The sequence below is a fragment of the Pithys albifrons genome, chromosome 6 (genome assembly GCF_047495875.1).
Source record: "Pithys albifrons albifrons isolate INPA30051 chromosome 6, PitAlb_v1, whole genome shotgun sequence".
In the NCBI taxonomy this organism is placed as follows: Eukaryota; Metazoa; Chordata; class Aves; order Passeriformes; family Thamnophilidae; genus Pithys; species Pithys albifrons.
In genome coordinates, this window is record NC_092463.1 from 25,680,851 (window position 1) to 25,700,928 (window position 20,078).

The 20,078-nt window shown below is 35.4% G+C and overlaps 1 protein-coding gene across 2 annotated transcripts in view; it reads left to right on the forward strand.

Moving 5' to 3' along the window:
* Positions 1 to 16,395, forward strand: part of SLC25A21 (solute carrier family 25 member 21) — a 242,723-nt gene extending 226,328 nt beyond the window's left edge. For both annotated transcript variants that reach the window (XM_071557904.1, XM_071557905.1), the window contains 4 exons: positions 3,597 to 3,761; positions 11,494 to 11,675; positions 12,494 to 12,546; positions 14,920 to 16,395. In XM_071557904.1, the coding sequence (XP_071414005.1) occupies positions 3,597 to 3,761; positions 11,494 to 11,675; positions 12,494 to 12,546; positions 14,920 to 14,990 (471 nt within the window). In that variant the 3' untranslated portion in view covers positions 14,991 to 16,395. The remainder of the gene's footprint in view (positions 1 to 3,596; positions 3,762 to 11,493; positions 11,676 to 12,493; positions 12,547 to 14,919) is intronic.
* The last annotated feature ends 3,683 nt before the right edge of the window (positions 16,396 to 20,078 follow it).

Here is a 20,078-nt window from a genome sequence, read left to right on the forward strand (position 1 = left end):
CAATGCATGAGAAAGAGATGTTTGTTTGCTACAAGGCTCCAGTCCAGACATTTTTTAACCTGGGGCAGCAAAGCCACTGAAACAGATAGCTAATACAGTACAGGAGTAAAAAGTTTAGGACACTGGAAGGATTGAGACTGAAAGTAGTAAAAAGCAAAGTGTGAGAGGATCTCCCTCTCAGGAAGGTGGTATAATAAAAATTATGGACTACTGTTGCTCTAGAAGTAGTAAACTAAGCAAATATTCTGGATCTTTCTGACTCAGTTGTGAAGATGTAATTAACCAATCTTAATAGGACCTCTATTTTTGAGTATAAACACATCAGTATTATGTTTTGAGCAAACTATTCCCTGTAAAGTTGCAAAAGACCAATATATCCTTTCACTTCATACATTTTCATTTTTTTTCTCTGCTGCAAAATTTATAACAAAATCTGGAGTGTTTTAGTTTGTAAATTTTGTTCAATTATGTCCTTTAGTTACAGCATCCCTTCCTGGGTGACCTTCAGAATACTCTAATAATCACTGTAGCTGTCCAAAAGCATCCAGAAATGTTTTGTTCTAGGTGAATATTCTTTAATTTCAAAGCAAATTTTAACAAAATCCAAATAATAGTATATTATCATACAAATAAAATGGTGAAAGAATGCTATTCAGACTCCACTAGGAACCTAGTTTACATCTAAAATATGAGCTATTTGGCCTAGTGAAAAATTCCGAGGAAAATTAAGTTCTTAAATAACAAAGATAGTTAAATCACAGACATATTAATTTTTAATATATCTTTTAAAAAGTGTTAAGAGTTTCAAAATTTGCTGTGAATTAGAAAAACCTCTACTGACTTCATCAGCATGATCTCAAGTTCTTATTAAGAGTATGTTAAAGAACATTCCACACTAAAGCATGTAAACTCAAGCCTATTGGAAGAAGCATGTCCAGAGGTTATATTATACACTGTACAGCAGTGGTACACTCATTTCATTACCATGCACTGTTTTTCTAAAAGATTTAAGTAAAGTATGTACCTGTCCCATTATGGAGCTTTCATACTACATGATGAAACCTAATGCAGTTCACATATTTCTTTGACTATTGTATTGAAATAATAAATACGTCTTGTTTAAAAGGAACAAGGAAGAGCATGAACACATACACTCACACCCAGACTCCTGCACACCCCCAAAGCAAATATTCACACCCTGCAGTGACAGCTGAATTGTTCTGTTCTACCAGATCATCTTTCAAGGGCTGATAGATTTAAAGAGGAAGGCCACTATAAGTCACACATCCACGGTTCTGTAATGTGGATTGCTATGGGTAAAAATAATGGTGACTTTTTGTTAAACTAAACTAGAAGGCGGCCCAACACCTTGTTGTTTGGTTTTCCTTTTTTTCTTTTTTCCTTTTCCCTGTAGCCCTGGATAACACATTGGCCATAGAAACTGGTGTGATGATTAAAATCTTCTCACCTGACGTCAGATTTGTGATTAATTAAACAAATACAAGTTTCTGCTTTATGATGAGAAGAGACTCTAGATTCCATTGACGAGGTCTGCATTGAGTAAAAGTCAACATTTGTGTGAACTGAATTAACTCCATATGTTTATACAATAAATTGCTCCATCTAAGGTCCTTCCATCATCAGTAATGAACCACAAATCTTCTGTGAATTGATCAGCTGACATAAGGATGCCTACATTGGAAAACATGAAATGCTAAGAGAGCCCTCTTTATTGCCAGAGGTCTAAAAAGGGAAGTCAGATGTAGACATTGCAGGTATCTACATGTGGACTAATGAATTCCATCTCAGTTGTTCAGCAACTGTCATACTTTCCCTCAGTCATTAGTAAATCCATATTCAAGATAAGGGTTGCCTTACTATTGAAGGTTGCTGTATTCAGCTTAAATTACTTTACTTGGGACCACTTTTTTAAAGATCTAATTTCTGGGGTTTGTATGTGAGAAAGCGTGTTATTGCTAGTTTCTGGACAATTTTCCATGCTGGGTATCTCCATTTTGTAATAGATTCTGACTTGAAACCCTGGGGCTAGTTATAAGTAAACTATACTAAAATGTATGCAGAGCATAAACAGGATAACATTAGTTATGAAATATGAAAAACCAGGATGAAACTTAGTATTAAAGACTACACTTGTGATTCACCTAAATAAGCTGTGTCAGAAATAATAGGCCTCACTTGGCTGATGCTGTTCATTCTACCACAGTGATATTTTGAAATGGAAAGCTATTACACAAATAAATTTATTTAAATCAGCAGTGTTCACAGCATTGTAGTCAAAATTTTTCTATATTTTCATGTTTGAACCAGCAAGTGGAAGTTGTGTTTTGCCTTTCTAATCATATATTTGGTTACCCAGAGCAGGCTTTATGCTTTGGAGAAAGCCAAACTCAATTCAACAATTTTTGAAAGTAACTTTGTAACTTTTCTATAATACTGAAAAAAAATGTAAAATATTGAGAAGGGGAATAGCTAGTTCTGAGTGTCACAGTATATTGGAAAACAGATCAAATATGTATGTAATGCAGGCAGATCATATCTGATCTGAGGAAGTTGCTTCCTTTCTGCCTTTCATTGAATTGGCTGACTAAAATGATTTTTGTACCTTTTGGGTATTATATTCAAAATGGGATTTCTAAAGGCTGCTTTCTAAATATGTACCTTAGAATCTAAATGGCTGCTCTTGATTTTCAAAAGCCAACTACATTTTTAAGTCAAATAACTCATTGGAAAGGCAAAACAGAATTTCCAGTTGATTGCTCAGGAAAAATTAAAAAAAATAACCAAAAACTTTCTTTTCAATATTTTCAAGACCTGATTTTAAAACATGCTGTGTACCAAATATGTCCTTCAAAGTTGGTGTCTTAAAGCAGTGGTCTGCATTCTCAACAGCATGAAGTGCCTCAGATGATCCAGATGGGTTCCCAGAGAATATAAATGCCTTTTGTCACCCTTTGAACCCTGTTCATAACAGGGAATCTGGAAACTGACAAACTGACCTTCAACGCTTTTGCTGCTCTAATTTGTAGCTCCAAAGGACTTGCTTCTATGGCCATAATGGCTTAAAAATTTCCTGTTCCAGTTCTGTCACTTTTATGACTCCCTCACCATGTATATTACTGTTCTGATGATTTTACTAGAGAAGCTGTTTTTATCTTCTTATTGTCCAAAATAATTGTTATATACTCTAGTTGTGGAAGAGTTTCATCTGTCATAATCTTAACAGCACAGCATCAACAATAAAAAAACCTGTTGCCAAATTCACACATTCAAAGCCACATGTTGCTCTGTAATTTCATCCTAGTTATTATAAGACCTTTTTTTCCTTTATGGGTCCTTAGTCTTTTACAGTACTCAAGTCATACTTTCATCTTGTTCTGCATTCAGAAAAATGAGGAATCTATTTTTGTTAAAGTTGTGATTTTTATATGGTCAGAGAAACGGGAAAATAAATATGGTGAGGCAAGATAAAATTACAGGAATTGGCAACACTGTGTCAACAAGACAGAAACGATGCTATGTTTATTGTTTCTTTTTTGTAAAGATGATGTCTTACTTCCTTTTCTTAACTTGTGTAGCAACCGTCTAGCTTTGTTCAAGCTCGGCAGATCATTAAAACCGATGGTCTGGGCTTCCAAGGACTCAACAAAGGCCTTACTGCAACACTGGGCCGTCACGGAGTTTTTAACATGGTTTACTTTGGATTCTACTTCAATATGAAAAATATTCTTCCAGTCAATAAAGTAAGTTCTTCATACAATGCAATAGACAATCAAATAAGAGGTTTGACATTTTAATTAACACTATTTTTCTCTTCAAAGATGTGGGTTTTAGTAATAAACAGTGACTAACCTACCTCTGTTTTGCCGAAGTATGGAGCATTTTAATGGAAGCAAATTAAGATCTTGTACTTCTCACTTTTAAAGCAAAGTTGAATATAGCCATGTTTGAATTATCATCTTTAGGAATTTCCCTTTATACCATGGTAGCAATGCAAAAAGACAGCAACCAAGATAGAGGTGTGTTATGGTTATTGGGTATGTGTGCATATTTTTTATGTCAAACTGACTTAGAAGAGGAAAATCCATTTCTAGAACTTCTTTCAGTATTCACAAAGGGGCTAAGCTTGATGATAGGGCAGAGCTGCAGCAGGTACTTATTCTGACCAGGCAGTGGGCCTTTTTACTCAGAGAGAGTTCAGCCTAGTGTTGAAGGATGACTGGGAAGATCCTTCCATATGGGAGTGAGACAGGCCAAAACAGGACAAGCACAGTCACACTCAGGGACTTTATGCAGTTTATAGGTCTGGGGGAAAAAAAATCATCAGGGCTTTAATTTAATTTATAGCAACTTTGTTAGTCCTATATTTCTTTAGATAACAAAGGAAATACTTCCATTTACAATAAAGGGAAATTTTACTAATGAAAACATGGTAATATCAGCAACTTTCTTAAGGACTGTGTGAGAAACAGCTAATGGTTTATTAATGATTCCAGTACATTACTTACTGAAATGTGTTTTCACTAATGTGATATTTAGATGATGACAGTTAAACAGTCACAGGTGTAATGTGTAGTGATACACATATAAGAAGCTGCAATTTCCATCAAAAGGGATCAGTTTCTATTCCCAGATGAAGTAACACCTCTTTTTTTTTTTCTGCATTTCTGAGTAGCCTGGTATTTTTGTTGGCAACATGGTGTAAATGGAGAAAAGCTCCACTTCTTATTTTCAAATCATTACAGTAAATTGAATTGTTCAAGACCAGCAGACCCACAAGTTTCTACAAGTTTCTTTTAGTGTATTTAAGCATACTTTACAGTGTACTTTAATCACACGTTCTAAAAACTTGGGGCACAAGCATAGCTTGATGTCAAGACAGAAGTAAACACATTTATGTTGATCAAAAGATGAAAAAATTACAATCACTATTGCAGAACATGCAGAATAATATGCAGATAAGGACAGAGACTTATGTGCAACTCATATGGGAATTCTGAAATGTCCTTGCATAGGACTTGAAGAACAGGAATAGTATTTGGCATAAGCATGCTTTCCTAGCCTTTCAGATTTAAAAAACTAAGAAACAATTATACATTATTAGAAACATTCAGAGCTTTATGATCTAAAAGAGACTGTCACTTTATACCGATTTTGTATGATGCAGAAAAAATTTAACATCTACAACACTGGTTTAAATACATGTAGAAAACAAAAGAGAAATTACTTCAGTGTTGTCAGGCAGTGGCCCAACTGTCCTCACATACTAGCAAAAGCAAAAGGCAATTTAACCAATGTGGGATAAGATTGCATTAAGTGCAGGTAATCGTGAAGGTTTGCCTTGTGCTTGATCAGCACAAAGTGGCTGCACAGTGGCTTGCACAGTGGCTACATCTGTGTTAGTAAATTGAGCAGCATCACTGAAACTCAGTCATCTGTACTGAGAAATAAATGTTCCCTGACACAGCTTTGGCCCTGGCCAACTAACATGGTTCCTGGGTGTGGTTTAGGAGCTAGTGCAGACAAGGGACCATTCCTATTAAGCCAGTTTCATGCAGTCAGTATGTTTTGAATGTTAACAGGATCTAATAGTGCTAATAAAGTTAATAGAACTCTCTAGACCAGCTAGTATCAGTGCCATAGACAGTTCTGTACAGATAGATATAGCCAGTAATTCTGATCAAACCCCCATTAAAATGAGATCAAATCTTATCCTGAATTTAAGAGGATATAGATCAGGCCTTATCTGGCTTGTGCTAGCCAACATTACATTCAGCTGTTTACATGCATTGAATTTCTCTTTAGTGCCTGGTAAATGGAAGTATTCAACAACAATTCGTGATCTCTAAGTTAAACCTCTTCTGTTGGTGGGCAGGTACTAGCGGCTGAGTTATCAAACCTCTACAAGGAATTCAGTAGAAGCTGGTTTGCAGTTAGTCTGAAAAATATTAAGCAGTTGTAACTTCTCTAGATTTCTCACATACTTGAGATTTCATTACAAAATCTAGTTTGTTCACATTCTATATTTTGCCAGAAAAGAAAGTCTTAAAGCCAGTCTTGCAATATTGACAAATATAAAATTGTGAAATAAGGATGCTATACTTGTGAAATAATTTTGACTCTTGACTATGTATTTACTGTTCACCATCTGCAACATTAGGTGGAAAATGTATGGAAATGTCTGAATGAACCTTTTAGCTGTCAGACACTCTAAACTGGGCATTAAATTTGCATCCCGATTAGGGATATTTGCAGCTTACTTTTCCAAAACCAATAAACCTTGTATCTTGAGCGGTCAAATGATATAAATTAAATTACATGTATGGGTTGTAAATGTCCATAATGAATAATTTTTCATACCTTCAGTCTGTTCTGCTAAGCAGACCATTTACAGTCAACCTCATGCTCTGTTTACTGAAAATGGAATAAGCCAAATTTCTTTCAATTGCCACCAATGTATCAACCATAGAGCCTTAACAGCCCTAACAATGAAATTAGTCTGCAAATTTATGTTGTCTCTCTCAGTTTCATGGCACCTTCTTTTATAGTGCCCTTCATAGGTGTCCAGCAGCTTTTGCTTTTCAATTTTTTATAATAATTAGGTTTGATGGTAAACATTGGTTTCATTAAAACCTTTGCTCACTGCCACCTCCAAGTGGCTGTCACATTTCTTAACAATTTGAAATTTCCTCACTGCTTCTTAAAAGCCCCCTTTGTAATCTGGCTGACTGCAAAATTCATTTCAAGTTGAATGTTATCTGCCACAGCTACTACAGATGTGCCTCCTGATACAAGGACTGCTGCATCAGACCACAAGAGCTGAGTGGTGTGTTGTTTTGTAAGAGAAAAGGGCCATAAACTTCTATAGGCAAAGAAGAAGACGTGGGAAACTAAAATGAGCTGTTCAGGTTGGTGACTAAGATAGCAGACAACAATTTTATTTTCGTTGTTTTCAGATCTATGCCAACATAGAAATTCTGTATAGGAACAGAGAGCATCAGGTGCATGTGGTACAATGAACTTGGTGAAATAGTACGGCAAAGTGATTCAGGAGAAGACTGGATCGGAATGGGTAGTGGAATAACCTCAGAGCTACCACCCAAGCTCAGGTTTCAGGATGACCTGGGAATTAAAAAAAAATTCAGATCACAGTTCTGTATCCAGTATAACATCACAAATCACCCATTGATTAGTATTCTTCACTATGAGGTGTCCTGTGGCTGTTGAAATGACAGCCCGTGTGGTTTAAACACTTCAGCCCAGATCGTCATCATCAACAAAACTTGTTGCACACAACAGGTTCATCTGTTGCTACCTCACCTGTTCCTGAACTGTAAATTTCTGTTGGCAAAGAGATGAAATGTAAGGAAAGAAATCTTCAATTAAAATGAAAATGTGAAGAAGAAACACAAATTTCTTTTGTTTCCAACAAAACTTAGGATAATGCTTAAAGTGATAGCCAGGTTCAACCATAACTGCCAGAGAGGCAGGGTTAGGGTTAGGGAGATGGAATTTGCAGCATATAGTGCAAAGCCCCTCAGCTCCAGTCGTGGCTTCTCTGCTGACCCTTTATGTGATCTTGAGCAAGCGTTTTTAAATGTAGTGGTCATTTCAAATCACTTTTGCCACTTTTATGCCAAGCGTAACTCATTTAAAAAGCTAATATTGTAGTTAATATTTTCAAAGAAGGTTAAGAATGCAGTTATTCCCCTCTAAGTATTAGGTTCAGGCTATCTTCAGTAGAATGCTTTGCAATTGCCAACCTCAAACATACTATTATTATTGTTTCAGTTAGACAAATTAATATTAATGATCTATTGGTTTTACTGATTTTTTTTCCTTAAAAGTAGTGTTAAATAACAAGTTTCTTTATCACATATCTGCCACTTTTACTCAGATTGAAAAGGGCGTCTCTTTTTTATAAGTGTAAAAAATGGACTTAGAGCTGTTCCTTTGAAGGTACCTACTTCTTTCCACTGCATATCAGTTATTCTGAAAAAATTACAGTAACTGAGTTGCAAGCATACATGACTTTAGCAAAGGGTTAATTCATTTCTGGATTAGTATCTGTGCTGCTTCTTGAATTAAGCAACCTTCCCTCCACAGGGATGAAGATAGTTGGGAAGCTTTTGACTGAGATCAAAGATTTAAACAGAGGTTTTTACAAAGTGCTGAGCAAATAAACAAGTGAATGAAGTGGCTGATGGAGAAAAGCCCAGGGCTTTGGAGACTGAAGTTGATAAACAAAAACTGTTTCCAAGGGAGTGACACTCCTGTACATTAGTGTATATATTCTAGATTTAGGGCTAAAATTTTCTATTGCTGGAAATTATAGAATATAAAGGAAGGAAATAAGCAGCTTATGATTCAGGAAGAACTTACTGAATCTCCACTTATTCAAAAATGTTAGAAGTAATGTGTCAAAGGCAGAGAAATAATGTCTCAAATTTTTTTCTCCCAAAGAAAGCAGGGAAATCCAACAGGACATGCATAGATATGGCATTTATCAGTAATGCTTACTTTTCTTTTTATTTATAATGGCTGATGGGTGCTCCCAGGGTAGGGATTAAGGTGAATAGGTAATGTGATTGTGAAGAGCTTGGTAAAAAGGTGAGATGATCACAGGCTGTTATCCAACCATGGCTAAGTTATTCCATTGTGAATAAGCAAACTGGTATTTCACTTCCTTGTGGTATATAGTCCTGTGCTGTGACACCATCTAAAATCAAGTTTCTGTTCTAAATGTTCTGCTCTACTACATGAAAAATTGGCTTTGCTTAAAAACAGAATTCATGTATGTTTTTCCTCCATTTCTGCCATTTATGAAAGCAAGAGAAACATGTCAGAATCTTTTTTTCCTAATGTGCAGCATACAAAACATCTAATATTTGGTCCGTGAGCTGTGTAGTGCAAAGTTAGTGGCTATATAGCGTGGTGATAATGGCCTCAGCTAACAAGTTCCAGCATTAGCACTAGACAAATACCTTGTCCTTAAGTCTCCTTCCACAGGATTCTAGACTGTTAGGAATATTTTGGTATTGTCCACTGGGCAAAAGAAAGGCACTGCTTCATAATAACACCAACTTGCAACTACTTGATAGACAGACAATGTTCCTTTGTCTATGTAAGCACAGTAGGCAGAGGCAGAAATTATGTTTGGAAATCCCTTTTTCAGTTGGAAGCATTATCACAGTAACATGCCACTAAGCTATTTTTTAGACAAAAACAACTTCTTAATTATTCTTAACAGCTAAATTTTATTATTATTATTATTGTTGTTGTTGTTGTTTTTGTTGTTGTTATTATTATTATTATTATTATTATTATTATATAGAAAATTAAATTACCTAGATATTACAGTGATTAATGCCATAGAAAAACCTTTTCCATGAGGTTTATAATAAAAAATCAAGTCACAGAGCAAAGTTAGTGTACACCATGGTACATTTGGTTAGAGTCCAGTTTTGTGAATGGGCAAATTGCTGCCTTTCAACTTTTTTTGTGCCACAAATACTGGAATAGAAATAAAGTAATTTAGTTTGATTTCCCTTTAGTTGTGTTAGTGCAGTGTCATATTTTAATACACACTCATGTGATTGAACTCACCCATGGTATCCTGTACTTTGTGGCACTCTCAATCATAAAGCAGACAACACTGACACTGGAATTTCAGCAACACATAAAAATGTTCAATCATTCAAATATAAATAACGTGTCAGGAACAGCAAGGCTTGAAATTTGATGTTTAACAGGTAAATATCTTTGCTTGACATATATTGCCTAGCCTAGAGATCAGCACACCATGCTTGGTGCATGGCACCAAATTGAATTACATGACAAAAGACATTCAGACCATTCTGGACTGTGAAAAGTCAACAGAGCAGTGGCAGCCTCCTCACTGCAGGCTGATTTGAGAAGGTTATTACAATCTGGAATAAAACTTAGCTGTCAGGTGTAGGTATAATCCTATGCCTGCTGCCTTAAGGTAGGTAGGCACCATGCTGGAACAGGGCTGCTGCACTGCCACCCCTCCTGTTTCAAAAGGGGTCCCCTTTTTTTTACCTAGATGCCAGAAATATTGGCTCTAATCTATTTGCATTTAAATCACTGGAAGTATCTACAGAATAAAAAGAAATTTGTTGCTAAGGTCTTTGCTAATAAAGTACTACAATACCACAAGCCATTCTAATTTTTAAAAGGTATTACCAGTATATTTCATGTTTTGGGAACTTAAGATGTTGAGTTTTTCTGTAAGTAATAAAGAGCCTTGCCGATTTTGACATTTCTTTCTAAATACCTGCGTGGTCTTCATCCAGTGCATATTATGGATGTTTTAATGTATTTTTCTTGTTGTTAATCAGGAAAGGAAAACTTCTTCCTTGTTTTCCATTCAAAAATGCACAGGTTTAGGAGACCAAAAATTGTCATATTTTAATATTGTGCTGATGTTATAATACAGCAAGACCATTTGTTATGTTAATGATGATTTTGTATAATTAAAGTACCTTCATGAATAAAGTGTTCTGCCTGTTGAAAACCCATAGCAAAAAAAAAAATTGCATGCATAGGAAATGTCCTGGAACACACTATCATGTGACTTCCACTACTTAGAGAAATATGATTAAACCTGCTTCAAGAGCATTTGACTCCCAGATAAACTGAGGTTCTTTGATGTCATAGAAATGCCAAGGTAGGAGGTCTTTCTAAAAGATCAAATAAAACCCAGTTGAACTGTGAACTGTGAGTGAGCTAAGAAGTTTTTAGATTCACTTCTACCTTACTTCTAACTTTTACTGTGAGCATGTAGTAGAGTTCAGAAACAATCTGTTGTAAATTCTTCAGCCAATTAACTGAGTGAATTACCACCGTATATAATGCGCAGAACGTGGAGGCTCTTTTGCCGTTGTGCCGAGTTGGATTGTTAATAACAGGAAGCTAGCACTTCTCAGTACAGTGGATCAGCTACATGTGAAAATAAATGTAAAAAACCTGGAGGGGAATGGCAGCAGACTGAGATTAGCCTTTATTTAATTTAGCATTTGGGGGTCCAACACACAAATGAGTGTTTTAGTAGGCTTCATGGTGGAAGTTGCTGTCATTTGTAAAATATTCTGGCCAATTAGCTAATAGTGTGCTTGGATTTCTCCTGTTTTGATACAGTAATACTAAGTACATTGTGAAGCCCAATTATACAAATCATCCCCATATGCCATACCAGTCTTTCTTTATGAACTGTGTTTATAAATCCTGTGTGAGGAAATGTGTACTTCAGCAATTTAGACCATGTGTAAAAACATAGCCAATAGGATTGTCAAGAAAACAAGTTCCAGCATAGGAAATCCTAATGTGTTCCGCTAAAATAACACGAGTGTGTTGTGTGATTTTTCTGATTAAATGCATATTACTTTATAGTGCTTAACCTGCAAAGGTCCTTCAATTTTTCTTTTTATTCTTTCTTTCTCCCTTTTTTTGTAGGATCCAAATTTGGAATTTTTGAGGAAATTTGGAATTGGGCTAGTCTCAGGAACAATAGCCTCAATTATTAACATTCCTTTTGATGTTGCAAAAAGTAGGATTCAAGCACCACAGCCAGTTCCTGGAGAGATCAAGTACAGAACCTGTTTTAAAACTATGGCAACAGTCTATAAAGAAGAAGGGTAAAACATTCTTATTTTAATAAATGTCCAGACCTCTGTTTTAGTTCATATAGGTCCATAAAACCACATTGTTACATTTCAAATTTGACAAGGACCATTAAGCCACCCTGAACACACATATCAAAAGAACCCAATGTAAAATTTTGAAAATGTATTTTAAAATTATGAGGAAATATCTTTCTACTACATGTGAATTTCTACAAGAGACTTACAATATGATTATTGGGTTGTCAAAATTTACATTACACAAAAAAATGCTTCATACATTTAATATGTAATTTTTTCAACTCTTCATTTTGTAAAAGGAAAATATCAACAGAAAACAGAATATTTCTCCATTTAATCTAATTGTAATTATATGTGCCTTTGTACCTTTAAAATTACTGCTGAAGTCACTAAATTGGGGACAGATCCTTGTAGAAATAATGTTGTCCAACTTTTAAAAGTATTTCTCAAGTAGTGACTGAGTTGTAGCTTTGATATTCAATTTTATCAGTCATTTTGTCCCTGTATGCAGCTGTTGTTAACAGACTTGTCTTGAAAGTAAACCCAGCTCACTGATTAAAGTCATATTTCTGATTGGCTAGACTCACAACACTGCTTTTGTGACTGAACATTGATTAACTTTTTCTCTTCATCTGATCTGCCTCTGTAAAATGTTAAAATCCAGATACGGCCTGCTATTGAACATGTGTAATTTCAAATAATTGCCTCTAAGTGCTCTGCCAGCATTTTAACAAACATATGCTACAATTCCATTCTTCTTTTGAAGCAAGAATATTGTTTGAAATATTTTGTTTGTTTTTCTTCTGCTACAGATTTCTGGCCCTGTACAAGGGCTTACTTCCCAAAATCATGAGGCTTGGTCCAGGTAATTTTCGTTATGTTATTTCTATATTTCTTTCTCTTCCCATTTGTCAGTTTCTTGAGAAAATGTAGTAAGCATCAGTCAAATAAATGGAACTGTATACCACAAATCATCAAAATACTTCCACTTTGAATGATTTATTTTGATAATAATATAATCTAATAATTTTATAAATGACTTTGGCTAAATACGTATCTAAAAATATCACTAATACACTTCAGAGGTTTTGAGATCCAAGTAACAGCTGGTTTTTGCAATTGCTTTATTTATGAACAAGCCTAAATAGGACTATTCTGTATCTATGTGAAGTCAACCTAAAATGCAGGTTAGAGTGTCTTCAGTATGAATACGCTCAACAAGTCGAGGCATAGCTCAGGTGTATCAAATTCCAGTTACTCTCTTCTCCTATGCTCTGCACATGCTGTAAAGAACAGACACTAAAAAGCTGATAGCATGAGCTGGGTAAAGACTTGTATGGCCCTTGAAGACTAAGAGGACAAGGATATTTTAGAACTGGGGTTGTTGTTTGACCCCTTCTCACTATTTTTTACTACAGATATGGGAGTACAGTGGTTGAGAGCTATATCTTCTTTAACTTTTAGAGCATATTTTCCTGACTGGTTTTGATTAATCATGAAAGTAAAGCACTGGGCCCTTAGACTTTGCCAGCCCACAGAGGTAGTCTCTGTCAAAAAGAGCAGAAGCCCCAATTCAAGTAGTATCCCATTTTCATGAAATTGTCTTTGCAACTGTGCAAAGTGGTATAATAGACAAGAACACACATAGGTAAAAGCAAGTAGATACAGAGTCTGTTCCACAGTATAAAGGAGGAATCAAGTTTTTCTGTAAATGTTTGCATATCCAATCCATCTGGCTAAATGCTAGACCATGCCTGGTTATTGGTGTAGGGTAAGGAAGAAGGTAAGGATGGAAAAAAGGACCTCTGGAGCTAAAAGCCAGAGCTCATGCTCCAAAGACACTGGATTACATACAGGACAAAGAGAAGGCACTGTTTTGCTTTCCCAGTATCTTCTTAGCACAGCAGATTTTGGAATAAAATTTTCCATCTTACAAATGACTATGCATTCTGCCTCAGATCCAACAAGTCAGTTAAGTGTGAACTTAATTCTAAATACTTTCGTAATATATAGATTTGACTTTCCAGTGAAATAATAATACAATCTTTATTAGGACAAGAAAGATGATCATTTCTTTCAAGGTATAAGTGCTTACAAGACGAGATACACAAACAGATCATATAGAATGAGAATTGGAATCAACCTTGTTTCAAGTTCAACTCACATCTTAGACATTATGTCTATGATTTGTTTGTTGGTCAAAGCCTTTTACAGACTTCTTTCTGTCTAGCTGTCTGTGAGTTGCTGTTCATAGAGGATTTCAAGTCTGAATACGGTTCCTTAGGATAAATGACATGGGAAAATTCATATAATAATTCTGTGTGTCTGGTGGTCATAGCCTGTCCCTAGAAAGATGAGCCCAATTCAGCAGAAGACATCTTTGTTAAAGGTGCCACTCCAAGCCACCAGCTGAGCCAAGGGCAAAGGCAAAAGAAAGACAATATTTATGCCCCAGTGCTCGAACAAACAGTCAATACACTTTTACTCATGTAACCTGGTTCTCTTTTCCCATCTTCTCCAACTAGAATCTTCTCTATATGTTTAGTTTATACCTTCTGAAATGTTCCTTTCTTTAGCTCATATAGTAATTACAACCAAGTTACAGTCTGACTTCACTATAAGTAAAGACACTTTATGGCTTTCAAGCTGGAATTTTATACTGTAATCAATTCTAGCAGATAATGCCATTTCATCAGATCAAAACTTTGCCTGTGGATTTGTAGACAGGTACGTGCACAGGAATATTACACTCATCCCAATACTATGATTTTCTGCTTTAGACGTGGTTAATAAATAGGTGAAAACCTTTCTTGAATCTTGCCTGTAAGTATTTTCATCACCCTGGTGATGAATTTTTGCATTTCATGTGTCAAGTTGCTGTTTCATGGCCAAATCTAACTAAACAAAAACACAAATATATGCATATTCAGATTCAAAGTTTGACTTGTAGAAGAACAAAGAATAATATTAATCTTCAAAGAGTGTTAGGAAAAATCACACTGAGAGTGAATTTGATTTAATATATAAGCTATTTACATCAACTTTATGGTGTAATATTAAGTAAAATTGTTATGGTTTAAGAATTGGTGACTTTTTAATGTACTAGGGATTCAGTAGAATTATCTATTTTGCAAATACATCTTTGCCATATCCTGGTTTAATTACACACTACAAATACTCTATAAAATCTTGAAAATACTGAATTTTCTTTGTAGTATGATATTATCTTTTCTTCCAGGTGGTGCAGTGATGCTTTTGGTTTACGAATACGTTTATGCATGGCTTCAGGACACAGTTAATCACAAGTAGCCCTTCTGAAAAATGTACTCTGTAAAATTATATGCATTCTAAAATACACTTTAAAAAGGAAAAGGTATTCTCATCCTTTATGGTGTTGAATGCCCTCAGATTCCACTGATGTTGATACAGTTCAAAGTGAAGTTGATATTTAGGTCATGATCCAAGAAGACCTTTAAACACATGCTTTTCTGTTAAGTGCATAGCTGAATAGCACTGTTGATATTTGTAATTGTTTTGCTGGATCAAGAGAAAATATAAAGAAGACAAAGGAAAAAGTTAGTTTTTAAACAAATTCTCAACAGAGTATCATCCTATGTAGCAAATGCAAAACAACATGGGACTCATAGAAGAAATGAGTAAATATGTAAACAGGAAAAAGTAATTTTAGGCATATGAAATTTTACCGTGAATTTTTTATCCATCTTCATATACTATTCCTAAAAGGTCTGTCCTGTGCTAAACTGCTCAGTGCAGCCTGTCTGCCTCTTTAGCCTTTCATTTCCACCATGGGATGGTGAAACAAGTTTCTAGACTGATAACACATATGCAGTTGTAATTAGCTGGCCATGCACCTCAAAGAAATGTACCTTTCCATTGATAAATAGTGTTGCTCTGAAGCTAAAATTGTTGCTTTTCCCAGTTACTGTAGATATAAATAATATTTCAGGGATATACTCATGTCCTTACTAGCCATTCTAAATATATCTATCAAATACATAGAATTCTGTTATGCTGATTGAAAACATGATTTCTGTTCATACAGTTGTACCATTCCACATTTTCTTTTAAAGAACTCTTTAAATAACTTAAAATTACACATTATTCTAAAAATGTTGCCATTATATAACTTGGTTTGTTGTCAAGTGAGTGTGTATATCTTGTAATTGCTGAAAGTTTCTGTATCTCTCCATTTCTGTGTCTCCCCATACTACATTCACACTGTTAACTTTAATTGTTCTTTGTCTTAAGGAGGTGCAAACCTTGTTCTCAACAATTCTAAAGAAGTATCTTTCCGCACTGTTATTTGAAAATGACCATGTGCATATGAAGTCTCGTCTCAGGAGGAGGTTTAATGCATTAGAAAAGCAATAAAAAGCTAAAAATAGAAATACATTTTCAGCACTTTCAAGGACGTCTGTATTGACCTGCTCAATAAACCTCTATTTTGCCTAAATTTGACAACAGCTTCTCATACCTATGCTACTTTATAGATAAAATCAATAAAATTAGCTGTGCTAAGGTTTATGCGTTTAAGGCAAATGTTCCTTGTTGTTGCATTTCATTATTGGTACTTATTCAAAGAGAAGACACTACTAGGATAATTTCAAAAACTAAAGCAAAGTGCTTTATAATTTGTCTTTTATTAATTTAGAGCGTCCAAAATATAAAAATAAAATGCTTTTAACGTACTGTATATACATATATAGCCTTCAGTTTTACATCCTTTCCAACATGATTTTCTTTTTCAGTTAATAGCTCAGCCTGATCTTTGATAGAAGGAGAATCATTAGAAAGCAGAAAACAACATGAGCTTGGAAAACTAACCTATGAACATGCCAGTCCAACCCCCCATTACTCCTGGTGTAATATGGGCTGTGATTCAGTTTTACACACAGTTTGGCTGTCATGGAAGGGAGTATTTTAGGCTTTGAATACATTTGACACTCTTGGAGTGAAGCATAGACTTTGCAGACTAAGCACTTAAATTTGCACCCACATACACTGCATATTTCCCAAGTGCATCCATTCACCTCAGTGGGTTTACTCCGTATTTATACCCTTGTACTTGACAACAGTAGTTAGCCCTTGTTTATTATTCTTTCAAAAAACAAATCCCTTTTTCTCTTTAATTTAATGTAAAGTGGCTTAAAATTGTGTGGCTAGTAAGCTGACATGTTGTAGTTTTCAGTTTACCCATGAGTATAAGCAAGGAAAAAAGGCCTTATGCAAAGGAGTATTCTGCATCATAGGTTTACGTGTAAAAAAAATATGAAAATACACAAAAAAACCCCTGTCACAGGCAGTTCACCAAGAGCCAAAGTCAGGTACTTTTGCTCAATTTGAGCAACACTTTCTGCGCACAGCCCCACTGACTTCCCACTTAGGGGTAAGGTATCGTGTACAGCTGGCAGATGGGCCGAGAGCTGTACCTAAACACAAACCAAAAATGGTTTAGGATGGCATATTCCCATTTGAAGAATAATTAGCATCATGTCCTGTCCTTATTTTATAAATTAGCCCAGTTTAGCTAAAGAGAAAATAATGCAAATCGCCCACACAATCAAAGGATCTGTCTCTCTGTCTCCCAAAACACACTAATACCTGATGGGAATGTCAGAAAAGAGAGCTTTTATGACAGAAATGACCTCATGTTACTCAGGAAAATTTGGACAATTTTTAATCCAGGCACACTTTGTTACAGGCTTGCAAATTCTTGAAGTTCAAAAAAGCTGTGCTATGGAAGGCTTCTCTTCCTTCCCCCCCCCCCCCCCCTTGATATCTCTTGTTGGACTTGCATGTGTAACAGTAGGTAGACTTACTCAATAATTCTATAATCCAGTAGAACAACCAGGTTGAAAGCTAAAAGCCTCTTGCCAACTTAATCACTTATTTACTTATGATCTTTTCATTATCTTCTTTTTTCCCCCCGGTTTTATTTTTAGTGAAGAGCTTGTCTAGAATTAAGCCAAGTCCTCTTTCATGGTGCTAAAGCTCATCTTATTTCAGCTATAATGACATAAACACAGAATAGCATCCATCACATCACTAAGAGCATTGCAGAGTGGAAATACACTTGTGTGTACATTGCCTTTAGTGGTTTCAGAGAAACATTCTTGAAAAAGTGGTCTACTGAATAACAAGGGTTTCAGCATCTCGTTAAAGCTAAACAGGTGTTGAATACCTTTGAGGCTGAAGAACTTGAACCAACATTCAAGATCAGATTTTCTTTCCCTGGGCCCATAATACAATACCTGTGTTCTTTACAGAGATGCAGTTCAGTAACCTACTTTTTAATGTAAAAAGCAAAGGGGGCAGCAGCCAACTGAGTCCATCTATATTTCAGTGGACATACTGTATATTACATAAGTACTGGTTACTTAGATTATTATGAAAATTTACCCACAGCTGTTTTGATGATGAAAGCTGGAAATCCACAAAGAGAGGACTGTATTTTAAGAGAGGGACTGTATTTTACTTTCCCACTGAATTAAGTTTTAATATGGTATGCAGATAGAACAATATATGAAGAATGATATTTTCTCCTTTGCTTTAACTATCTCTAGTGTACTTTAAGTTACTAAAAAACATTTATAAAAATACACAATATATTAATATTCTATGAAAGATGAATTGTCACACCAGGCTTTTTTTTTCCACATTAGTATTCTGAACATACCTACAGCATGGGAAAAGCATAATAATAGTCAGAACTTTATTATTGCCCAAGGAAAACAGGTAAATTTTCAAAGATCAGAATGTTAGCTCTCTTGGGATTAACGTTAAAGCAAAATAACTGGCACAGAGTACTTGCCACTGGATACAGAAATGTAGAAAGGGAATTTGCTAATATTAAATAATATCTGTGTTTGTAGCACCACCACCAGTATAGCTATAAGGGGAAAAATTGCTTCAGAACAACAATGTAAACTTTACCAAGAGCCATATTTTACATTCATTAAAGCAGAAATTAAAGACAACTTCCTCTTTAAAAAATTACAATGTAATCTTGGGGCCAAAAAGGCTGAACACAAGTTAGCTGAGAATGTTGGTATGATCCTGTTTCTTGCTGGGTTCTTAGGCTGACAGGGCTTTGTAAGCATCTCTGCACAGGTTGCATGCTAATAGCATTTTCCTCTACAGTCTTCAGTTTTGCTGAGATGTTTTCCACCCACTTCTGTTTGTACTTTTCACATGAATGTGGTGTTTCATGAGTTTGGGAGACTGGGTATATCTGTGGAGAGTTACTTAGCCAGATTTCTGCCTTTGATTCTTCTGCCAAAGAGATAACTATTTTATGAGATGTTGAAGCCTCCATTGTAGACACAAAAACATGATGAAGAACACCCTACCTAAACCTCATCACCTGAGGCTATCACCTCACCATGCAAAGACACAGAAAATAACTAGAAATCACAGGAAAAAAAAGAAAGAAAGAAAGAAAGAAAGAAAGAAAGAAAGAAAGAAAGAAAGAAAGAAAGAAAGAAAGAAAGAAAGAAAGAAAGAAAGAAAGAAAGAAAGAAAGAAAGAAAGAAAGAAAGAAAGAAAGAAAGAAAGAAAGAAAGAAAGAAAGAAAGAAAGAAAGAAAGAAAGAAAGAAAGAAAGAAAGAAAGAAAGAAAGAAAGAAAGAAAGAAAGAAAGAAAGAAAGAAAGAAAGAAAGAAAGAAAGGAAAGAAAAAAAAGAAAGAAGAAAGAAAAGAAAGAAAGAAGAAATAAGAAGAAAGAAAGTAAGCAAGAAAGAAAGAAGGAAAGAAAGAAAATGTACTGAAAGGTGAAAACAAATGCTGTCAAAAGCCTATATTTACAAATTGATAATATCACAAAGGTATTACTACTGCCTGACAATGGCAACATGCCAGAAGAACCTGAGAGCCACCTATTGCCTCAGTTCTATATTTGATTACCAAAACCCAACAAAATAACCAAAAATGACCTCTTAATAACAGTGCATTGTATAATCTCATCAATGAAAGGGTTGTTCTCTAGGCAATCAGCAAACACCTCCCATCTAGCCGCCTTTGCTGATTCAAGGCATAGCAGAATTTTCTATGGTGATTTTTCTTTATTGATTTTTACACAATCTTAATAACAATTGCACATTTAGAAAGTTTGTGATGTTAAGAATAAATATGTGTGGTTTGACCAGGAGAGAGTGGGACAAGGCTCCATGAGCCCTTTGAGGGACGCAAAGTTGTTAAGAGAGCAACAGCACACTTCTCTCAGTTTCTGATGTTGTCTTCAGCTCTTTCTATCCCAAAAGCATTTCAGGAGACAAGTCGTGAGGAGAAATGTCAGGTATTGCCAGCGCAAAGAGAGCAGTCCATGAGCTAGGTTCAGCGGATGACAAGCCAGCGAGCTCGTGGTGGTCCTGGACCAGCT